General features: G+C 28.6%; 1 protein-coding gene across 28 annotated transcripts in view; it reads right to left on the bottom strand.

Annotated features, from left to right (window-relative positions):
- LOC145292158 (uncharacterized) overlaps positions 1-22,119 on the bottom strand; it is a 150,914-nt gene that overhangs the window by 43,386 nt on the left and 85,409 nt on the right. For 16 of the 28 annotated variants that reach the window (XM_080138305.1, XM_080138298.1, XM_080138303.1 and 13 more), the window contains 2 exons: positions 7,953-8,074; positions 813-866 (listed from right to left, as the gene is read on the bottom strand). In XM_080138305.1, coding sequence (XP_079994431.1) covers positions 813-866; positions 7,953-8,074 — 176 coding nt within the window. The remainder of the gene's footprint in view (positions 1-812; positions 867-7,952; positions 8,075-22,119) is intronic. The other 12 variants (XM_080138310.1, XM_080138323.1, XM_080138313.1 and 9 more) reach the window with 1 other exon arrangement.

Raw genomic sequence — 22,119 nt, 5'->3', positions numbered from 1 at the left:
AAACTAAATGAAAGCTAATCTTCAGGCAAAAATGACAGATGATAGAAAATAAAATTTGATTAAAAAGTTTAAAATGATATTTATTGATGCAAAATAGCCATTTAATGAGATCTAAAAATGATTAATTTAAAACCTGATAAAACTTTTCTTTTGCTCAGTAAGGGACCATTCAGCTCAATCATCGATGTAAAGCAGTGGATAGTCTTTTAGAAAGGGAGAAAAAGTGTAAGAACTTTGTATTAAGTAGGTTCTATAAGAATTATGCTTATCTTTCCATGAGAGGTATTGTGATAGATATCACATCTCTGAAGAGTTTTTAGGGATTATCTATTAACAAACTGATCAAAATTATTACCAGACTCAAAAGCACATACTCAGTGCCTTTTCTAATGAAGATAGGTTATTTAAGTGCATAGTTATACAAAAAGATATCCAAGCAAGCTAGCCAGAGAATTTCTTTTCAGGTTGAGAAAGTTAACTTTAAAATTCATTTAAAAATGAATAATAATTGCAGACATGAAGTGATTAGCATTTGTGTAATATAAAAAAAAATACAGGTTTGAACCGATACCAATTATTCTGTGACGTTAAGACAAATTTCGGAAATACCTTGAAGGCAAAAACCTAATTGTATGCCAAAAGAATCTTTGAAATGAAGAACGAAATCCATGCAATAGAGCGTGATGGTGTTGACTATAGTGTTGTAAAGGAAGTGAAAAAGGCAACGAATATATATATAGATAAATAGAAAAGAAAGATGGTACACGATGATATATTGACCCAAGATAGAGTCAGCTTAGGAATGAACTTACAGGTTTTGATGCCTTTCAACTTCCTCACTCCCATTGATTTTTTTGAACATATTTCTATAAAAAAACAGAAAAATAATTTGTGAAAATGGTATGAGACTTAATATCACAACGCAGAGGAAAGGAAATTGGAAGAGGAACCAAGATAAATGGTGAGAAGAGAAATTAAGATTTGCTTCCAAATATTTCATTTGGAAATGAAAAAAGTAAAGAAATAAAGATACAATGCTAATCAACAACGAACAAAGAAAAAGAATCTTTTAAGTGAAAATTATCTTCTAAGACTAAAAATACAAGATAGCAGTGACAACAACGACAACAAAGGAAAAATCACAACACTAAAAGACAAAGAAATTTAAAGCAAAATAAGCAACTAAAGAATAAAATGACTAGCTAAAAAAAAATTAACCATGCGTTTTCTGCATATAAAAATAGTAAAGGAGGAAAGAGAAATCATTTCATATATAAAATATTCCCAAGTAAAAAAAAATCTTCTGCAGTCATTTTAATTGAGTAACATTTTGAATTTAGGTAAAATCATTTGTTGTTACTTGAATAAGGATACATGTCAAGAATTAAATCTTGAAAAATTATAGGCCTCCCAACCTATCTACTTAATGAAGAGGCGGTAACTCAGCTGGATGGAGTCGATAAATCTGAACAGTGGTAGCAATATTCACTAGGCTTGTTTAAAAGGTGATAATGTGAACTGGGTTTGGGTATAATATACCATTTACAAATTATGTACTGATTCAAACTATTGCTACGTCCAATAGACAACAATTTCTGCTCACATTTCTTCTAATTAAATTAAGCACCAAATTTTGTTAAGGACTTTCCATTAAAGTTAACTTATGCAAACACACACATTAAATATTTGCAAAACAGCATAAACATGAACAGTTCTAAGCTATCCTTTGGCATAGGTGCTACAGACATGGCCACCTCTGGTGAAAGGCTTAGAAATTCTGTGACCATGCATTTTTCACAAACAGACCCATTACTACTATTAATGCTAATATCTTTAGAAGCTGTCATTAAATATGTATCCTTTTAGGCTCAATTTTTTTAGTAATCCCCAGGCATTAAGCTTTTATAAATAAGGAAAGACTAAGCAACTTTCACCCTGATTAAAAAAAAAGAAAAAAAAAAAAAAATTATGTCTTACAACAGCATTTTCTTTCTTGTCCTATCAAAGTAGGAATGGAACATAACTTTCATACCATCATAATTTCTTTGTCCCAGCATATAACACACACAGAGTTTATTCAACATTTAAAGATCTTGTTTTTAATCCTATTGGAGGGGAGGGGGTTAGCCATTCTCCTTACAAAACAAATGAAGCACAAGTCCAGTGAGAGAACCGGTTTTAATGATACAAGGATGTAAAAAGAATTTTTAAACTAAGTATATCAGCATTGTGTTGGAGACTTGTGACAAAGATTTTAATTGGGGGAAAAATGTTTAAGTGGTAGATTTAAAAGGCATAGTTTGATTTAGTATTAGATGTCGACTTTCTAGTTATAAATTTATGGAAGAAAAAGATCTCAAATCTTAAAATTGATTTTGTCATTACAATGTGAAAAAGAGAGCAGGAAACTGTACAATATGTTGTGGATGAAATAGTCATATCCAATAAGACATTGAAATAATCTAGAAAGAAGAAATCCCTCAAGAATGAACAAATAAATGTAAGAGTCGTGAATTTTCTAAGTAGGAAAAGACATTTTTTTTCATTTTAATTTCTGAATAATTGCACAGTCTCTAAAATAATAGTTGCAGTAAAGTTATTTTCTATGTTCAGTGTGTGTGTGTATGTGTATATATATATATATATATAACTTTTTTTTTTTTTTTTTTTTTTTTTTTTAAGTGTCACAAGGCAACATGAAACCAATATACAAACCATCAAATGCAACACTTCTTAAAATACTATTCATTTTTATTTTCCTTTTATGGGATAGAGGGGGGGAACTCTTTAATTTAATTCTTTATCTGTTGTTGGAGAAATTTGTTTTATAAATTATATTCAGATTGTAACTGAGGGAGAAAACATTTGAAATATCTCACCTCTATTAGTTCCAAAAATCTGAAATGGGGGCATGGAACTGCAAATTCTGTAAATTAAAATATTACGACTTTTCCAAATCACTAGGTAATTCCAGTAGTCATAACTGAGCCAAAGAAATTTTAAGAATTGGACATTATCTGCAGTCAGTATTGTTGAATTTTTATATATATTTTACACAAAGTAGCTAAACACATTTTATTTACGAATTAAATATCAGAAATAAAAAAAAAATGAAGTCTGGATCATAAATGGCTTGGAACAAAAGTTTTTGACAATAAGTAAAATACATTTCAGTAAGAAACTGAAAATTGGTCTAGGCAAATCTCCAGACTTAAGTTTACCATATAAAAAAAAAGGAGGGGGCAGTTTGAAAAGTATACCATTACAAATACTTATTTGAGGAAAAAAAAAATTACAATATAGCTTATATTTGTTGTACGGCAGTCACCCTAGTTGGATTGAACCAGCTTCTTTAGAAACTAAATATTTAAGGAGAAAAAAAAAAAAAAAAAAAAAAAAAAAAAAAAATTTCACTTAATGTCACCTCCCTTCTCAAATGATAAAATTTTAACTAAAATTAATGAATTGAAGGTTTTTTTTTTTTTTTTTACAAGGTGGTCACCACTTATCAAGGCTGGAAGCCACTCAGGGATAAGGGTTATTGCATGTACAGTACATTAGTGTGGAGATTTAATAATGTGCCTACTTAAGGGGGCGGTTCATCAGGAATTTGTTCACGGACTTGAAGACAACAGGTTGTAGTCAGGTGGGAAGCAGGCAGACAGAACAGAGTACCACAGGCGTGCAGTTCTAAGAAAGAAGCTTTGTTCATGGAATCTACATTTTGATTTAGGCACAGATAAAGATTAGGGAAAATTATTGACAGTGGTTTCAGCTAGATGGGTGTTTTTCCGTAAAAGATTGGCGAGGGGGGAACCGGAGATTGGAGTTCAGACGAGCACCTGCCATGGAAATAATGATAAAACAAAGATAGGCTCGCAACGTCTCTGTGGGAGAGACGTTGCAAGGAAGAGAAAAAGGCATCCCCCACTAAGCCACAAAGTTTATTTTGTACTCTGTCAAGGCAGGATAGGCTGTTTTTAGCAGCTCCTGCCCAGATATGGCAGCAGTATTCCATCCTTGGATGTACTTGGTTTTTATAGAGATAGAGAATTGCATCAGTAGTGAGATATCTTCTGGAGCGGTAGAAGGATCCCACCATCTTTCGAGCGACCTTGGCAACAGACTTGATGTACGTGTTCCATTTCAGATCAGGAGTAAAGGTCAAGCCCAGAAGCTTGTCAAAACATGGGGTTTCTAGACAAGAGCCATCCATTTCAATTGATGCCAGATGGGGATCAGAGCATCGATGATGTAAAGATAGGAGTTTGTAGCATATGAATTGATTTACAAAAAGATTATGTAATATCTTTATATATACAGGATTTACTTCTAAACTAACGAGCAATTATGAATTTTTAAATACAGCTGCTAAGTGTAGGGAAATCAAATGTGGATTTATCAGTTTTGAAATTAATGTTATTTATATTTATTAGACATCAATTCAGCAAAATCCTGAACTTTAATTTCTTAAGACTCCTTGAATTTAAACTTGACTTTTTCTAGAATAGAAATCATGTAATGGATCTTGATAAAAATCATAAGGATTCTAGGTACAAGGTTTAGTTCGTCATATCTTTATTTTAATCTTTATAAGAAAACATTAGTGATGCAAAATGGTTCTATCTAGGGAATTAATTTTACCCATCCCAGAACGAGTATTGTGTGTATACACATTTTTATTGATAACTGATTAAAAAACTAGGAAAATAAAAGATCAACGATTCTTTTTGCCTCAACTCTTAAAATGGCTGTGCAACCTTCTCAAAAAAGATTACAAAATTAACAGCATTTATAAAGACCTCCTTGAAATCCTTATATTCTAATATTTAAAAGAAATTGATGTGCACAGATCTCAGAAATATGCAAGATAAAGCTAACATTTGACATACAATAGATAAATCTAAATTTTTGTTGTGAAGAAAAATGTATCACATCCAATTGGTTATTTTGTTTTCCCAGAATCAACCAGATGATTGGTTAATCCTCCCCACACACACTCACACACACAATAATTTGTTTTGGAAAGAAACCAATCAAATTTCTGATTTGTTATAGTTCTACAACAATGAAACTACTACATAAATGAATGAACGAGTGAAACAGCAACACTGCTCAAATTATCAAGAGTTTATACAAACAAAACATAGGAAGAGTTAACAGCAAAAAAAAGAATAAGTTTAGTCATACATTAATTTTGTAATTGGTGGTTGTAAATTTATAAACTTAAAATTTTTTTTATAAATATTAAAAAAATTTTTTTTAATTTTTTGCAGTTTGCAGGAAAACAATCCACAAATATTAAAATGGCTTTCCAATAGCCAATTCTACTTTCTAATTATATTTCATCTAGTTGTCCTTATAAGAGGATAAGAAAAATATTTTCTAAACAATTTTAAAAAATATTGAAAATTTGTTTTTGCCGCATTTTTCTTACATAAACACTTTTTAAAAAGATAAAATTCCATTTAAAATTAGAATTGCAAAAATAAATTAAAATTTATTAAATGCGTACACATGCAATTATAATTATTAATACTCAGTATTTTTTATTTTATATCTGACAATATTACAATTATGAAGCAAGCAATACAGATTGGATAACATGACAAACTTTCAGCATCTATATTTTGGAATATTTTCAGAGTGATTTCTAGATGACATTTTCACCATAGAATTTGAAAGAATCAGCTCTAATTTGGTTTACAAATAGTTATTTTGTAATTCGTTTTATAAAATAGATTGGTTGAAAACAAAGTTAGATAATTAAACAATTCTGAAAAAATATAAATAAAAATAAGATTTACAAAGTGGCATTGAAGTTAAACACAATCTCATTCCATGACATGACATTAAGAACAAACATAAAATAGATTTTGTGGTCAAAATTTACCCTATATAAAAATTGAAAAAAAAAAAAAAAAAAATGAAAAGGTCAAGGAAAAATGGATATATTTACTATTTAGTAACTCTAATATTATGCACATTAAGGATTTCTGAAAGAACATGCTCATAGAATATAAACAGAAAAATTATATTTTTCTACAGATTTAAAGAATGTAATCTAAAAGTAAGAGAAATTAAATTATTTTTAACAATCTAAACTAAGTATTAGTTTTCTCAGTTTCAAATTAATTTAGTAAAAATTCCATGATTTTAAACGTCTTCAAGAGTTCAGGAATAGCTCATAGGGGAGAAGAAAGGATTTTAATTAATCTATGCCTGTCCTGTTACAATAGGAACTGCCTCTTGCCACTCATGCATCAGCCTGCACAGCCAAGATGGCTGCAATGTGCATATTCCACTTTTCTTAACATAAAAAGAAATTTTAATGTTTATGCTTGATATAGATGTTTTACTTTTTATTTAAAAGTTCTTTTAAAGGGTAAAAACTGAAATGAGTACATGAAGTGTGTTTTCGAGTTAATGGTAGGGATGCAATACATGCACATCTCAAAAAAAAAAAAAAAAAAAAAAAAAAAAAAAAAAAAAATAGCTCGTATGAAAAGTTTGATCAGACAAGAAACCCAGCCATTAAAACAAATGAAATGCTTTTCTACATAAAGTTTTAATGTGATAAAAAAGTTAAGATTGTAATCATACAGCAGCAATACTAACAGTTGTATTATGGGGAGGGAGAGAGGGTAAATTTGAATATTTTTCAATACACATCCTTCTTTAGAAAAATAAAATTTCTAGTAATAATTTTTCATAAAAAGTATAAACAATGTTGAATTTTTTTTAAACAATGAATTGCAATCTCCATAAACTTGAAATATGTTGTATCAAGTGCGATTAGATTTCATTCTGAAACACCTCAATCCATTCTGACTTATTAACGCATTAAGCCCTTTATACAAATGGTTTGCAAATGAATTTGCTATGTAGGCATATATTTGTAAATAAACTGCCCCCCCTCCCGAACCCAGAGTGGACCTGGGAATAATATTCATACACTTTCTATCTGAAGCTCTTGCAAGTTATACATTTTGGCTAACCAGAACTTTTGGGTCCATGTAAATTTCATAATTCATTTAATATATTTTCCAGATTCAGGATATATAACATGAAAATAAAACAACTGAATTAATGAATTGTATATACTTCTTTCAAATAATTTTATAACGAATTGTATTCAGATGTACAGAAACATCCAGGGTTTTATTAATGATTGGATGTTCCATAAAACTGCAGTAATGTAGCAACAGATATCTATTGTTGCTTATATGCAATATTAATAAAATAGTTATTCATACGTTTTTGCTGTCTATGATTTCAGTTTAGCTAGGCGTAACAAGATTCATCCACAATTTTCCAACATGGGGGAGCAAGGATGTCATGCCCTCACATAGGTAAGAGGAGAGGGGGGCATTATTTAACAAATTTATTTAAATTTGGAAAGAAAAAACATAAGTCATCTAATTTCCCTACCCTTAATCATTTGAAGTATTAGATTTCATCGCAAAATTAACATTCAGTTTCCATAAATTCTCATAAGGGAAAGAAAGGCAAGACAAAACATGAAAGACGATCCAACCAAATTAATAAGTAGGGTTCTAGCAATTTGGTAGAAATCAGCTTGGGTGAGGGGGGGGGGGAGAGAACTGATTTAAGCAGAAAAGAAAAAAGACAGAACTTGGCTAAAAAGCAGAAAAGTTTGCATCTCTAATATAGAAATACATGTAAATTACTTATTATTTTTTTTTTTCCACTTGTTTGTACCCACTTCCCACTATTTGCATGCAAAGCCGCCTGTGGAAAGTTACTATTGAATACCAGGTGTAACAATTTTTTTTCTTTATGTACACAAACACGAGTACGATAATATAAAGGTTTTATAAGCAATTTGTCAAGACATAATCTCAATAAAGCCTGTTGGAATATATCACTGCTTACTCTTAAGAACGCCAGCACACAAGTTTAAGAAAAGGGAGTGGGGGCATGATACTTACCGTGGCAGGGCAGTGTTCGTGGCATCGTTCATAGGTGGTGAAGCAGATGGGGCAGCTGCACAGGGTTCGGAAGTGGGAGCACTTTGCACAGATGATGCAGTGAAAACCTTGGATTCAGCCAACTGAAGAATACAAACCAGAACAAAAGATAATTACTGGCATTGGGAAATGGAATATATTGCAGAAATAAGGGAAATAGAAAATACACCAGTTCTGGAAAAAAAACAAAAAAAAACACTTGTGATACAAATAAAGCTTCAATATTTATTCCATATCAAATCTCAAACATTGATCATTTTCAGAATATTCCATTTGTAGTTAACCAATTGTTATTAACTGAATGATACGATATTCATTAAATAAATTAAGTGGGTGAGGACAGACGGTGAATGGATGAAAAATGTAAGTAATAAAATTCAAGACTTCGATCGGTTGGCGGTTACAATAGATATTTCATAAAACTATTTGTAAATCTCTGCATTTAGCCAGAAATTTCCATTAATGGATAAAACAATGTTTCTGTGCAGCTTACTTGCCATTATTTAATTGTTATGCAACTAGGTTACTCCAATCAAGTACTGAGCACTTAAAATAAATACCAAAACCGAATATAACACTAGTTGTTTCTACCTGGCATTGCATGGCAGTCTTAACTTCATACATTAGTTGTTATTGGAGATTATTTTTATTAATAATTTATGTGACTGAAATGCAAGAGATTTTACATATATATATGTGCACACAATTTTTAAATAATTAAACATTCAAGAATGAAAGCTAGCAGAGACTATTTTACAGTGTAAAATCTCAATTAGACAGTAAATATTAGGCTATTTAATATAAATAAATAGTATGTCCGTTGGGCACAATTTTTATTATAAGATACATTGCAAAACATCTAATTTTGAAATATTAGAAAAAGGAGAATATTGCATTAATTAATAAACAAATTTCCAACAAATAAAGCTGATGCCATAACCAAATATTGAAATCAAAATCTTTAAATCTTTTTCAGAGGTTAACATAATTATAGCTCTTGATGTGAAGTCTTAGATTTAATTTACATTTTTTTTTTTTTCAACACATGAATTCAAACATAATATAAATAAATAGTATTGGAAATTATTTTAATAGTCCAAAGCAATTTATTTTACTTCATATTGCACATCATTATTTCAATAATAATCTTCCTCTCCCAGAAAAAAAAAAAAAATCTGGAAAACGCAAACTAAAATGCATATGCAACATAATTCAATATGTAGCTTTTGGTTATCAAGTTATAGCGATCAAAGAAATAGATGTGAAAATTCTAGTTTTGCTTTATAAGAGAGTATACTTTTTTTTGTTGACACTTGTTTGCATACCATTAAATAATTGTTTATTCTTAGTCATGTAAACTAAGAAAACTAAAGTAAAACAAAAGATTTATATAGGATTCAAAGTCGTTCCTCCAGAAAAGAAATCATCTAACATGGATGCATTGTTAGAAAAAGCTCATGGTCAAATGGCTAGTAAAAATGTTTAGAGATTGGAGGAAAAGTTATTTGTACAAATTCAGCTGTGAAACCATCAGATAAAAGAAATTGATTTATCTAAGTTTATCCAAGTTATTGATATTTCATAGACATGGCTACATTTAAGAGAAAGAAAAAAGAAAAAAAAATTACAATGTTCATGTTATTTTTATAAATAATTTGGTATCAAAACATGAAATTCTTTAAATATATTTTTCTTATGTTGAGTAGTTTTAACTTAAATAATCAACAGCCTCTTCCTTAAGCAATTACCCATTTTAATCTAACAATTTAATTGGATATTTATTGTGAACCAAAAAAAATAAATGAATGTTTATTATATCATATTTCCAGCAAAAGCAATAAAGAAATTAAAAGCAGTTTTAAGAATTTGAATTATGGATTGAAAAAATAAGACTTACTACTACTACTACTACTACTACTACTATAAATGTCAATAAATAAGTGTTAGAATTGTTTACTTTCAGAGTTCCCAAGCAATAGAAAAATATTAAATTTTCACCATTAAAAATATAAAACTTTCATAACTGAATTCTAAACTACCCCTTCCCGATCTATTATATACATAAAAGTGAGAATGTGTGTGAGGACAAGTCTCAACCTATATACTCAATGAATTTTTGATCTGCAAACATGAAATTTGGTATATAGATTATTCAGACATGTGAAAAACTTTAATGGGTTTTCATACGAGAAAAAAGGGCTGCTAAGAGGTCCAAATTGAAAAATTGGTAATGGGGAGAGGGGGGGGGGCAAATTTTTATTACATCGTCAACTGTTTCACGAATGCCCATGCATGAATTGTTCACATGACAGCTTCCTTATGTTAAGAATAAGTAGGTTTGAAAGCACTTTTCAAAGATCGTGGCCAGCTGGCCTAATAGTTATCATACTTAACTCACTGTCTTTAAGTTTTGCTTAATTTTTATATTTTATTTTATTTTTTTACTTACCAGAAGTAAACCGTTTAAAAAAAAAAACACTGCTCACATGTCTCAGTTGCTTTCCTTTATTTTTCTATTTTTTTTTTTTTTTTTTAAAGAATTTAATGTTGCATTTAATACCGGGCAATGCCAGGCACATTTGCTAGTTGTACATTCTGTTAACCAAATTATATCTAAAATTTCTCACTTATCAAAACAAGGAGTTGTCCCTTTCAATGCTTCTGCAATATTCACGTAAAATTGTATTTGCAATACCAAATGCCATTGCTTTATCTTGAGTAGGTGTTAAGAAAAGTTTGTTTTTCTTATGTTAAAATTATAATATACTAGCAGGATTCTAAGGGTTGTGGTAATTAGGATTAGGAAATAAAAAAAGATGAAAGAGTATAGTAAAGAATAATTTAAAAGGGATCGATACACGAATAAGAACCCTAATTGACAGAAAAACAAAAGGATAGATTTTGATGAACACTAAGTTCACCTTGACCTTTGCACACGCACATAACCTCTTTAAACAAATATTAACAGACTTGTTCATGTTTTTGTGGCCAAGACTTATTTATGTAGAATGATTTTTTTTAAATATATATTTACAAAACTTTAATAAAACTATTTCAATCAAATACAAGTTACCTTTTTAATGTAAGGTACAAAACATTTAAATAAATGGATGCTTATAAAAAAAAAAAAAAAAAAAATCCATCTAGAGTACCTCTTTTGGGGAGCTCGTTCCTCCAAAAAAAAAAAAATGGAACACTATAGATTAGAATAAAAGGTTGTTCCTTATTAAAAAAAAAAAAAAAAAAAAAAAAATCTTGTAAAAATCCAAACAAATCTGCTCCTTTATGTTTAAAGAGACAATGTGTGCGTGTCAAAATCAAACAGGTGTTGATCGAAATTTGTCCTTTTGTTTTTCTTAGTCAAGGGGAGGGGGTGTCCTTATTCTTGTTTTGATCCACTTTAAGATATAGAGAGGGGAAATAACTATTTCCTGTCATTTAAGGTCCTCATTTAGCGAGGAGTGTCAATGGAATGCTACAGGTACTTTTGTTCCCAACCTGAATAATCTGAGGGTGGAGGATGGATTTCTCAGATTAAAAACCGATCATAAAAAAAAAAGAAAAAATTAATTCATGCTTATTTTTGCTTTTCTTTTAACCATTTTTATTTTAGTTTACAAATGTGAATGTAAATACAGCTATTTATCAGAAAAATGTTTAATACTCAATAAATTGAGACAAGTTTTAGCCTGAAATAAAAAAAATTAGATTTATCAAAATTCTTTGAAGAAAGTAACAGTTTTCTATTAAGCAAAAACATAACTTAAAAAAACAAAAAAAAAAAAAAAAAAAAAAAAAAAAACGAACATTGTACTGAAAAAAGATTAAGATTAATCATGAAATGTTCTGAAAGAAGTCATTTAAGAAAATCAACCTCTCATTTGAAAAGAATATAATATATTAAGTGATAACATTTTAAATGTAGTCAAAGCTAGAAATAATACTTTTATAAACTTATAACTGATTATAAAAGTCAGATCCACAGGAATAATTACTCTCATTGACTCTACTCACTATGCACATAATTTCCTTTAAGATAGTATTTACATTTTTGGAAAGGATGGTAGTAAATTTAAAGTAGAAGTTTTACAATAAAATGGATAGGACATCTTACAAAATATTCAAATTTAAAATATTTGAGATGAGGTTTAATTAGGGGTTTTTTTCTTAAGAAATTAAAAATTTAACTTATTGCTAATGCTCATCACCAGAAAATTCAGTGTGATTTTGGAGACTTCAAACTTATTAGATCTAAATAATTACATGTACTAGTAAAGACAAGCAACTTTGTTTAAAAGGAAGAATTCAAGAAATATTTTGAAGTAAATTAAGTCCTTGGAAGGAGTGGAAAACGTGAATGGTAAGTGATGTTCAATAAATTGAAACATTAAATTAAAAACTCGTAATGTTACAAATTTTAAAATTGCCATTATACAGAAAAATCACAAGTAATTTATATTTCTTTATAACCTTTTCCATCTAACTAATCAAAGAAACCAAATTTGAGCCATCACCCCCTCTCCCCAAGTCACTTCATGAGAAATACTAGCATTGTAGCTGAACAACTTCAACACAACAAATTGCTTGTTTTACACATTGCCGACGATCATGTATAATGCAAATACTCCTCAAAACACTGAAGTAAAAAGATTGGACGATTTGAACTGTAAAATAATCCTTTGCTAAAGGTTAGCATGTAGAGTAAATTTACTGCTTAAGGATTTGAAAATGGACAGTTGAATACTTTTTAAATTGTTTTTTATTAGAATCCTATCTTAGTTGAATTTAAGATTTTGTTAATTAAAAATATGCAAAATAGTAATAGTCGAAGCCACAAAGCCGAGGAGAAGTGAAGGAGATAACCATCTTTTGTAAAATCAAACTTTATGAAACAGATTTTAAGTTCATAAATTCCACAATCCTGTGGCTAGAGCAGTTGGTAATCTAAGGTCTTCCCTCTGTAGATGGTGAATACTCACATAAGATACATGGAAAACTTGGAACATATATATACACACACATATATATATATATACATACATATATACACACATAATAAATTTTTTAACTGCATTATTGAACTTCAGTCCAACAATTTCATCCTATTGAGACCATATGAAAATCATCCTGGCTTTGAACAGCACTTTAATAATGGCTTTAAATAGACCAGCCTGGAAACCATGAACTAAAATAGCCTCGTTTTCAAATATCATAATATATGAGCATCGTTGCAATGGTGTGAGAAAGCAATATGTAGCAATTCTTCAAAATTACTTTTAGAGTGTTTATCAATTTCTCATTGAAGTCGGTTCTCTATTTAAAATACAACTTACACTTCTTATAGAAATATTAATAAACTCATATTTGCTGCATGCTATTTGCTTTTCTGTTAAAAAAAAGCAAATAATTTTTTGCCCTATCCAGAAAAATATCAGCGTTATCAAAACATTTGTTGATTGAATGTGTTTCTCATTCTATGGAATTTTCATAGATCCTGCTAGTAATAAAATATTGGACCAGTAGGGAAATTTATACATGCTGACAAATTTTCAGTAGTATAGCAGTATTTATACTTCTTTAATAAGGCTTTTATACTTTGCTAGTGTAAAATACACTTAAATGATATTTTAATTTATGCACACTTCAAATTTATTATTATCAGAGAACCAATTCTCTCTTGATTATATTACATCGAATATGATAGTGGATTCAAAAGTTATAAAAAAAAAAAAATTAAAAAATAAAAATAAAAAAAACTTTGATGCCATCAGCATCAAAACATTTAGCTCTTTAACAATATTCACTACCAGCCAAACTAACAACACCTGCATCTCAAAACTTGACAAAATAACAGTTAAACAAATGTATATGTGCACATGTGTAGACCATACACCATTATGTAAATCTATGTCTGCCAAGTTAAAACTTTCTAATTTTGATCCTTTAGCAGTTATTTTCTGGCTAAAAACCAGAGATTTTGTTCCATTGGTTCGAATATCTGGAGACCAAAAATTGACAGTAGTTTGGTAGAGACCATTTCATTGTGGCTACCGAGAGTAAAGAAGGCCGATGTACATGACAGCATGACGTCATTATCAGATTCAGTTGTAGGTATATGGTCTAGGCTATCAGCAGCAGTTTTCTCTAGTTTTCAGTTTGCTAACATGGTGTATTCTTGCATGGTTCCAAATTACCGGAGAAATTATCCAAAAGGCCCCAAAGTACATACATTTTCTTTTCCTAAATTTTCTCAATTTGGATACATACCATTAGAAGGGAAAATTTTTATTCCAACCAAATAAAGTAATATTATTTGTTAATAATTAAACGTGTATTTAATTAGAACTGTATTCAAGTACTTTCATAACGTTTGGTAACATTGTTAATATAAATTAAAAAAACAATCCTATTTATTGCTAATACAGCAAATATTATGTTGATATTTTTAACTGTTTATTTTCTTATAAGGCTAAAAAGTCTATCAGGAAGGTTGAAAATTTAATTTAATTTTGTTTTAGTTTTTAAAATAATAAACAAATAGTTTTTACATGAGAATAATTGTCAAAATGTCTTTAATAATAAGTAAAACCTTTCGTTGAGTATTTCCAAATTATTTTTAAGTTCTATATTTTTTTCTAAAGTCGGTTTGAAAATTATTCACCACGCAGCTATTAATGAAATTAGCCGTGACTGAGCGTTATATATTGATTGTTTCTTTATAAAATTATAAATAAGTAATTTTTACATGAGAATAATTGTCAAAAATATTGTTTTTTAAATTTATTTACTTGCCTCCCCACGAGGGCACAGTTAGACACAAGGTCGGTTTTTAATGTGGGAAAACCTAGCCCCCAAAAAGGGGCATTCTAGATAGGAACAAAAATAAAATAAAAATTGCGTCAGTCATGAGGGATTTCTCCTCCACTGACCGAGGACAGAACAAATGAAGTGTAGCATCAGAACAGATACTACACTGTGATTATTATTATTGTAAATGTTTGTTTACTGTCTTTTCTTATATTTTAACAATAGTTTACATTATGGAATGAATGTTTTCTTTGTTTTTAAGAATGTGAACATCATTTTCGGCCTGAGGATGTAATAAAGGAAGTCAAGATTCGATGATAAAACGTGAAAAACACGCAAGATGAGAACATTAGTCCGAATAATCTCTGAAGTTCCAAAAAATAACATTCAACCCATGTGATTTTTCTCTAAATTAAATTAAAAAATATTTCTGCACTAGTAACTTTTATTGTTTGTTTGTTTGTATTTAAATTGTTTTATTTCAATTTTTTGTATTTTATCATTTATTTTCACTTTTAAAATATGTTATTTAATTCTTTGTTTTCTAAATTCATAATTCACTTTTATTAGTATTAAATTGTATTGCTTTAAATTACTTAATTTTACATAGATAATATTTATATTTTATATTGAATAAAGTTCAGTTTCAGTATTAATCGAACTGTGTTCCTTTTTCTTTTTAAAAATGTTTTATTGCTCTTTTTCAAATGGCCCTCATATAGTACTGACAGTCTGATAAATCTTACCTACATTGCTTGCTGGCATTTTTTAGTTAACAGACCGCCTTCTTACTCTTGGTGGCCGTAGTTTCACACACAAACAGACAAGATTACTATATATATATATATATATATATATATATATATATATATATATATATATATATATATATATAATGAGAATAAAATTAAATTTTCAAATCAAAATAGGAAACTTTTAGATATATATCATGAGGTTTTTTTTTTTTTCGCCAAGTACATATGTAGACAGGAAACTCAAAATAGTAGAACAGGATTTTTAATCAAGCCAGTCTTAATAGCTTGTAAAACTTGTGAAATTTCATAGGATGTTTTATACGAAATATTCTAGAAACATATCACAATATAATGTTAAATTTTTTTTTATGGATGATAAATTTAGATGCAGATCCCATGATACTTGGCTCACATTTGATCAACATGAAATGTACTTCTCCAAGTAATCCATTTAATTATTTTTTTATACTAAGAGGATATAGGTTTAATAACCATTGCTCAAATATAAATTTACACAGAATCTATAAGCTTTTATTGCCAGGCACTATAATATACAACAATCTTTGAAAAATATATAAGAATGTTGTAACTGGCCTAGTGTTGCTTGGATAGAAAGTTTAGAGAAAAAGATTAAAAAATATAATTAATTTTAAGAAAAATATTTTTAGTTTTTCCTTATTTTATTTCCAATTTCAGTAAATATTTAATTAAAAATTCAATGTATTCATCAAAGTTATACATGGATGAGAAACAGACACATGATATCTCATTTGCTATTAATAAACACAGGCTAATGAAGATAAATGGTCTATCTTCTATTATATATAAAATGGAAAATGTGTATGTGACTGTATGTGTATGTGTGTATATCTGCCAAAAACTTGACGGGATGCATCGGACCATGACAAAATTGGTATTGTTAGAAAAATCAACCTGATAAACATATCTAAAAATTGGCCAAAAACATTAATTCTGTGCTGATCAACTGTGCTGTTATTAGCAAGGAGGGGTAACTTTTTGCATCAACATTTTTGCAAGTCATTCGCCAAACAATCTCAATGTATGTTTAAAAAAAAAAAAAAAAAAAAAAAAAAAAAAAATGTCATTCCGACCAGTCATGACATAAGTCGTCGTGGCCATGACAGCTAGCATGTTAGCTTTTTTTTTTTTTTTTTTTTCACCTCTCTTTCCTCTTTCACGTTACATGTTCGAGCCTGCATACTAGAGTGAAAGCCAAATGAATTATTTGGTATAATATTAACGCCTTTGAAAATTAACCATGTTTACACCATAGACAACTGAAAATTGAATTCTAGTTCTTTTCTGAAGAAATAAAGTTAATGTAAAATAATTAAACCAAATGAAAAAACTTAAAGTTTCATTGAAATGTGTACAGGGGGGAAAAAGTCTAATCTATTATTTTTTTTTTTTTTGATAAGGCAAAGTACTTGTAAAGACTGATCTTATATTTTAATAGATTAACTAATTTGCTTGAACACTGGCTGTTTTACACTGTTCAGTTCATAGATTTATTTCTTTATAGTTATTTTATATTAAAAAGGTTTATCTAATTATGTTTAAGTTTTATCACAGCATACAAGTTTAAAAGGATTACTACCTACAATATATTTATTAAAATGTGTTTTAACTATTAATAAGCTATAACATTCACTTAACTCGCTGTAAAAAAATTAACAGATTTTAAGGCATACATAATGTAATTTATACAGACTGTTGTGCATTACTGATAGTGTAACAAAATTAAATTAAAAGCACATTAATATAGATTGTTTTATTCATACATGAGAATAGTTCAAAAAGCAAAGCCTCCTATTTTTTTTTTTTAACTTAAAAAATAGGAAGAACTATGAAGACTAGAGAGGTAACATTAAAATGAGCAATCTTGTGCTGCAGAATTTATTTAGCTACATAGCCACTACCATTCTCAATGCACTTTTGCCAGGAACTCTGCTTCTGATGCACATCTATGATAGTGGTTGCTTTCTTAGTCTCACACAGTCAATATCTACAATATAAATAAAATTTTCAGATCACAAATGCATAAATTCAGTCATAACAATGCAATTTGCAATCTCCTAATACATTCAAGCAGAACATAAAATAGGAGGCATTACTTTTAGACCCCCCCCCCCAATATCTTTGTATTTAATACATACTTCTGGCTAACTCTTAAAATATTTTCAGACTAGAAATAAGATTTAATGGATAATTTTAGTATTTCTATATCCTCTTGGTATTAATATTGCCTTCTACTTAATTATATCAATTATTCTATTAAAAAATCATTTACTAAAATAAGTTGATCAATGCTTGTTTCCTCAAAGACCCTCCACCTCCACTCCAGATATATTCTAATCACAGAATACATGTTAAAATATTGCTTAGAGTTATGGTTTATAAAAAAAAAAAAAAAAAAAAAAAAATTTTTTGTAATTGTTCTAATTATCAGTAATTCACAATTTAATCACCAAGTTGTCAATATTTTAATTTTAATATATTACTCATTACGTTGTTGGACCCTCCCCAGTGTCTATGTTTTCATTTTCCGTTTATTGCCAGTCAAAAGATAAAAGGAAACGCTGGAATAGCCTATTACAAGCAAAAGGAAATATCACCACAAATAAAAGTATTTAATCTGTAGAGAAAAGAGATTAATTTCACACTTTCTTCTTTTAAATATAAGTGGTTTTGCAGCTTCACCTAAAATAACTCCAACTCAATAGATGACCTCACACATTCAATTTATTCTTTTGTGTGCTTGCCATATATAACAATCATATTTATATATAGGAAGCCATTTCATATACTATTATTCAAGATGGCTGCTCTTTTTGACAACTCAAGTTTGAAAATATCAATAAGGAAATGGATTTAAAATATTTTCAATGTGCATTAGTCTTGAAACAAGTCAGTAATAAAAAAAATCATAGAAAATTAAATCAATGTTATTAATTTAAGATAAAGTTTGCATACAACACTTTGAAAGGTATTAAAAAGATATGAAAAAAAAAAACAAAAAAAAACATCTTTAAGTTAGATGATACAGTGAAGACTAACAATATATAAAAATTTGTTTGAAATTTTTTACAATTTTGAATAGAAATATTGTAATATTTTGAGAGTAAAAAGCAGCAAATCTAGTAAGAAAAGTGGTTAATCGCAGAAGTTAATGAGAGGACCAACTGAGCAGATTATTTGTGTCAAATGACAATTTCGTTTGCATGAATTAAAAGAACTTCAATTTTACAAGATAATCTAAAACAAATAAAAACCCTGCTTTAATACAAATGTCTCCTTCCAGCTGTAGATTAAATTGTTAAGCCGTAGTTGTGCAGCTTGTCTAGTAGAAGGAAAACTCAACAAAACTTGAATTGTGCAAAGTTAAAGATGTATTCATTAAAATTTAAAATAGCATTTTCAGCAGACTGACAATCTTCTCTCAAGAAATATATCTAAAGATACAATTCTAAGAACTATCCACATTTAGAACAGACATTTTTTTTTTTACTTTAAGCAGTTACCAAACAAAGGTATTTTAAGTATGAATGTAAAATGTAAAGTTGGAAAATCAATTGTACAATAAATTTCTGATATTTTGATCATTTAAAACAAACGACAAAAATTTAAGTACACAAGTAAAATTCATAGTAGCATTAAAATTATAAACATAATCAAAAATAGCTACTTATAAGTAGGAAAGAGGCGAATGTATTTATTTTTTTGAACTGATTAATTTCAGACTATAAGCAAATAAAAGTTGTAAAGCCAGTAATATCTCAAAAGAAACTAACAAGTTTTATAGATTTAATTTGAACACAAATACTCATCAAAATCTAGATGCTAAAAACAAAGTTTAAACATTCAAAATATTTGGCTACTATATGTAGAGAGAAAACCTCTGGAAATTGTTTTATTTACACTTAATTAGATAAAGCATTTTTTATGATAAAATGTCATTAGTTTGACTCCTTTTATAGCAGTAATTTCGATTGCTGAGATGAACTTGAAAAAATAAAAGATCAAAATTGCCAGCAAACTAGTTACAATCAATGAATTCTACAAAGTCAAAACATACAGATTTGTTCAATATAGCATCAACCCTAGAGATAATTTTGTACCATACAACATGAAAATGAGCATATAAAATTATGAATACATTTATATTTTAATAAACATTAGTAAAATTAGTTTAATATACCATTATCCACGTATGTTTACAGTATACAAATATAACCAACAAGTGAAAAAAAATACTCATATACTGTAGTATATTATCCAGATGCATGATGCAAAGATTCCCAGTGACAATTTTATGCTTCTCATGCCAGAACCCAGACAATATGAGTACATGTGAATATTTTCTTAATTGACCACATTGATTAATTCCCACACTAATTCATTACAACTGCAACTAAACAAGTGTTACTAATGATAATTCAGGCTTAAAAATAGCCCTCATCAGCCAGAAAATAAAAAAGGGGGGAAAAAAATTTGTTTAGGCTACAATTTAGAATGATGAAACAATTCGTGCATCTTTTATATTTATAGCACAAAAATATGTAAATACACCTAACTAAAAAAAAAGAAATCTACAAAATACGATCACTTCACTATAGAAGTATCTAGATGCCAGAAACTTGTTCTAATAGCTTCTTTCATTGAACTGCTAATATTTGAAATTCTCTCCACACCTCATTTCCCCTGACTGCACCATCATTAAAAAATATAAATGTAATGCAAACAAAAATCTTGCTGTTCAATTCTCCACTTAGGATAATCCCTTAAATATAACACCGAATTCATTTATGCTTCGGTGACAACGTGCTCTGTTTGGGGTAAAAAAAAATTAAAAAAAAATGATCAAATAAAGAAGAAGAAAAAAAGGTTAACATTTTCCAATACTACTTCAACACGAAAAAACATTCTTATGCTACATATACATTTAGAAAATCCATGTACATAATACCAAAATCATACAAGAAAATAGACAAATTTTTTACATTTAACACTATGTTAAAGCAACAATCATTTGGAATACAGTAGTAATAAACTGTATTTTACTATTTATACTAACAAATACTTAATTTTACATGTACATTAAATTTTTTCTAGCTTTATACTGAAACTGAAAATAATGTGTAAAATTAGTAACAGCCATTACAATTTACACAAAGGATTAACTTAAGTTGATACAATGCGGCACTTGTACTTTTCAACAAAACAGCCATAAACAAAAGTATATGTCAAACACTAGGAATATCAAATTCTTAAACATTGTAGATGTTAATAAAAAATTCTTATAAATTAAATCCATTATTTCTAAATTTATGCAGTTTATTTTCTACATTAATTCTATTTTAACTTAATTACATAAGGCATTCCAAAATACATCTAATTATAATAGATTTAGGTTTTTGAAATCTTAGCCTTGGAGTTTATCAGAATACTACTTTGTATAAAAACAAAATGAGACTAAAAAAAACTTTCACTGAATCTAGTCAACTACTTTTTTGCATAGTAAGAGTTTCAGAAAATATGCATTATGAAAACAGCAAACCATTTTTTCTACCAATAGTTTCTTCATAAAAAATTACAAATAAAAATTAAATTCTTTGAAATTTATATTTAAAATTTGACAATTTACAAATAAAAATTACGAGTCAAAAATGGAAAAGGAAAGCCCTGAAATGTTTTGTTTAGCCGTTGCGTGGGTTTTTTCAAGAATGAAAGCTAAAAAACGAGATAAGATTTGTAATTTGAGGAAATATATTTGGTAATCAGTGTAAAATTTAAATATTTGTAAAGAAATAAGGTAAATATGTATGTTTGCGTATATATATATATATATATATATATATATATATATATATATATATATACATACACACACACACACAAAATATACAGAGATGCTGTATTAGTAAAAAAAAAAACTAGAAGCAAAAGGAGAGAAAACCCAAAGAACATAATTTAAAAGCAAGGAATCATCTGGTGTCTAAATTCATGTTTTCATGTATTCCATTTCTCGTCTAGACTGAAGGTCTACACTAGGAAACCCAATATCGTTTGGAGTAAAGAATTTATGAGCGCTCGCACAAAATATATACACACACACACATATACATACACCAAAATGTTTTGTTCTCATATACAGTAGAACCCCGGGATACAGTGGTTCTGGGATAAGGTTTTTTTCAGGTTACGATGTCGAATACAATATTTTTCTGGACCCTGGTTACAGTATTTGCCCCACCTTACAGTGTTAGTTATGTTATTTGATTATATACATGTGTACTCAAAATACTGTACTTTGTTACTAATTTTCAGTGCTGTATCCTGGGTGTTCTACCGTACAGGAATATTATCACCTTTAACTTTGCATCATTTAACTACATTAGTTAAACATGCGCATAATAATAAATGCATGATTAATCAAATTATCTCTTAAACCACTTATTTTCCCTATGCATACTTAAATTTATTTTATACTGATAACTATATAAATTTCCAAATTACAGATCTTTTATGATTTTTAGCTTTCACTC

Source organism: Euprymna scolopes, chromosome 13 (assembly GCF_053919585.1).
Source record: "Euprymna scolopes isolate OS-2025 chromosome 13, ASM5391958v1, whole genome shotgun sequence".
NCBI lineage: Eukaryota > Metazoa > Mollusca > Cephalopoda > Sepiida > Sepiolidae > Euprymna > Euprymna scolopes.
Note: the sequence above shows the minus strand (reverse complement) of the source record. Positions and strands in the feature narration are given on the sequence as shown.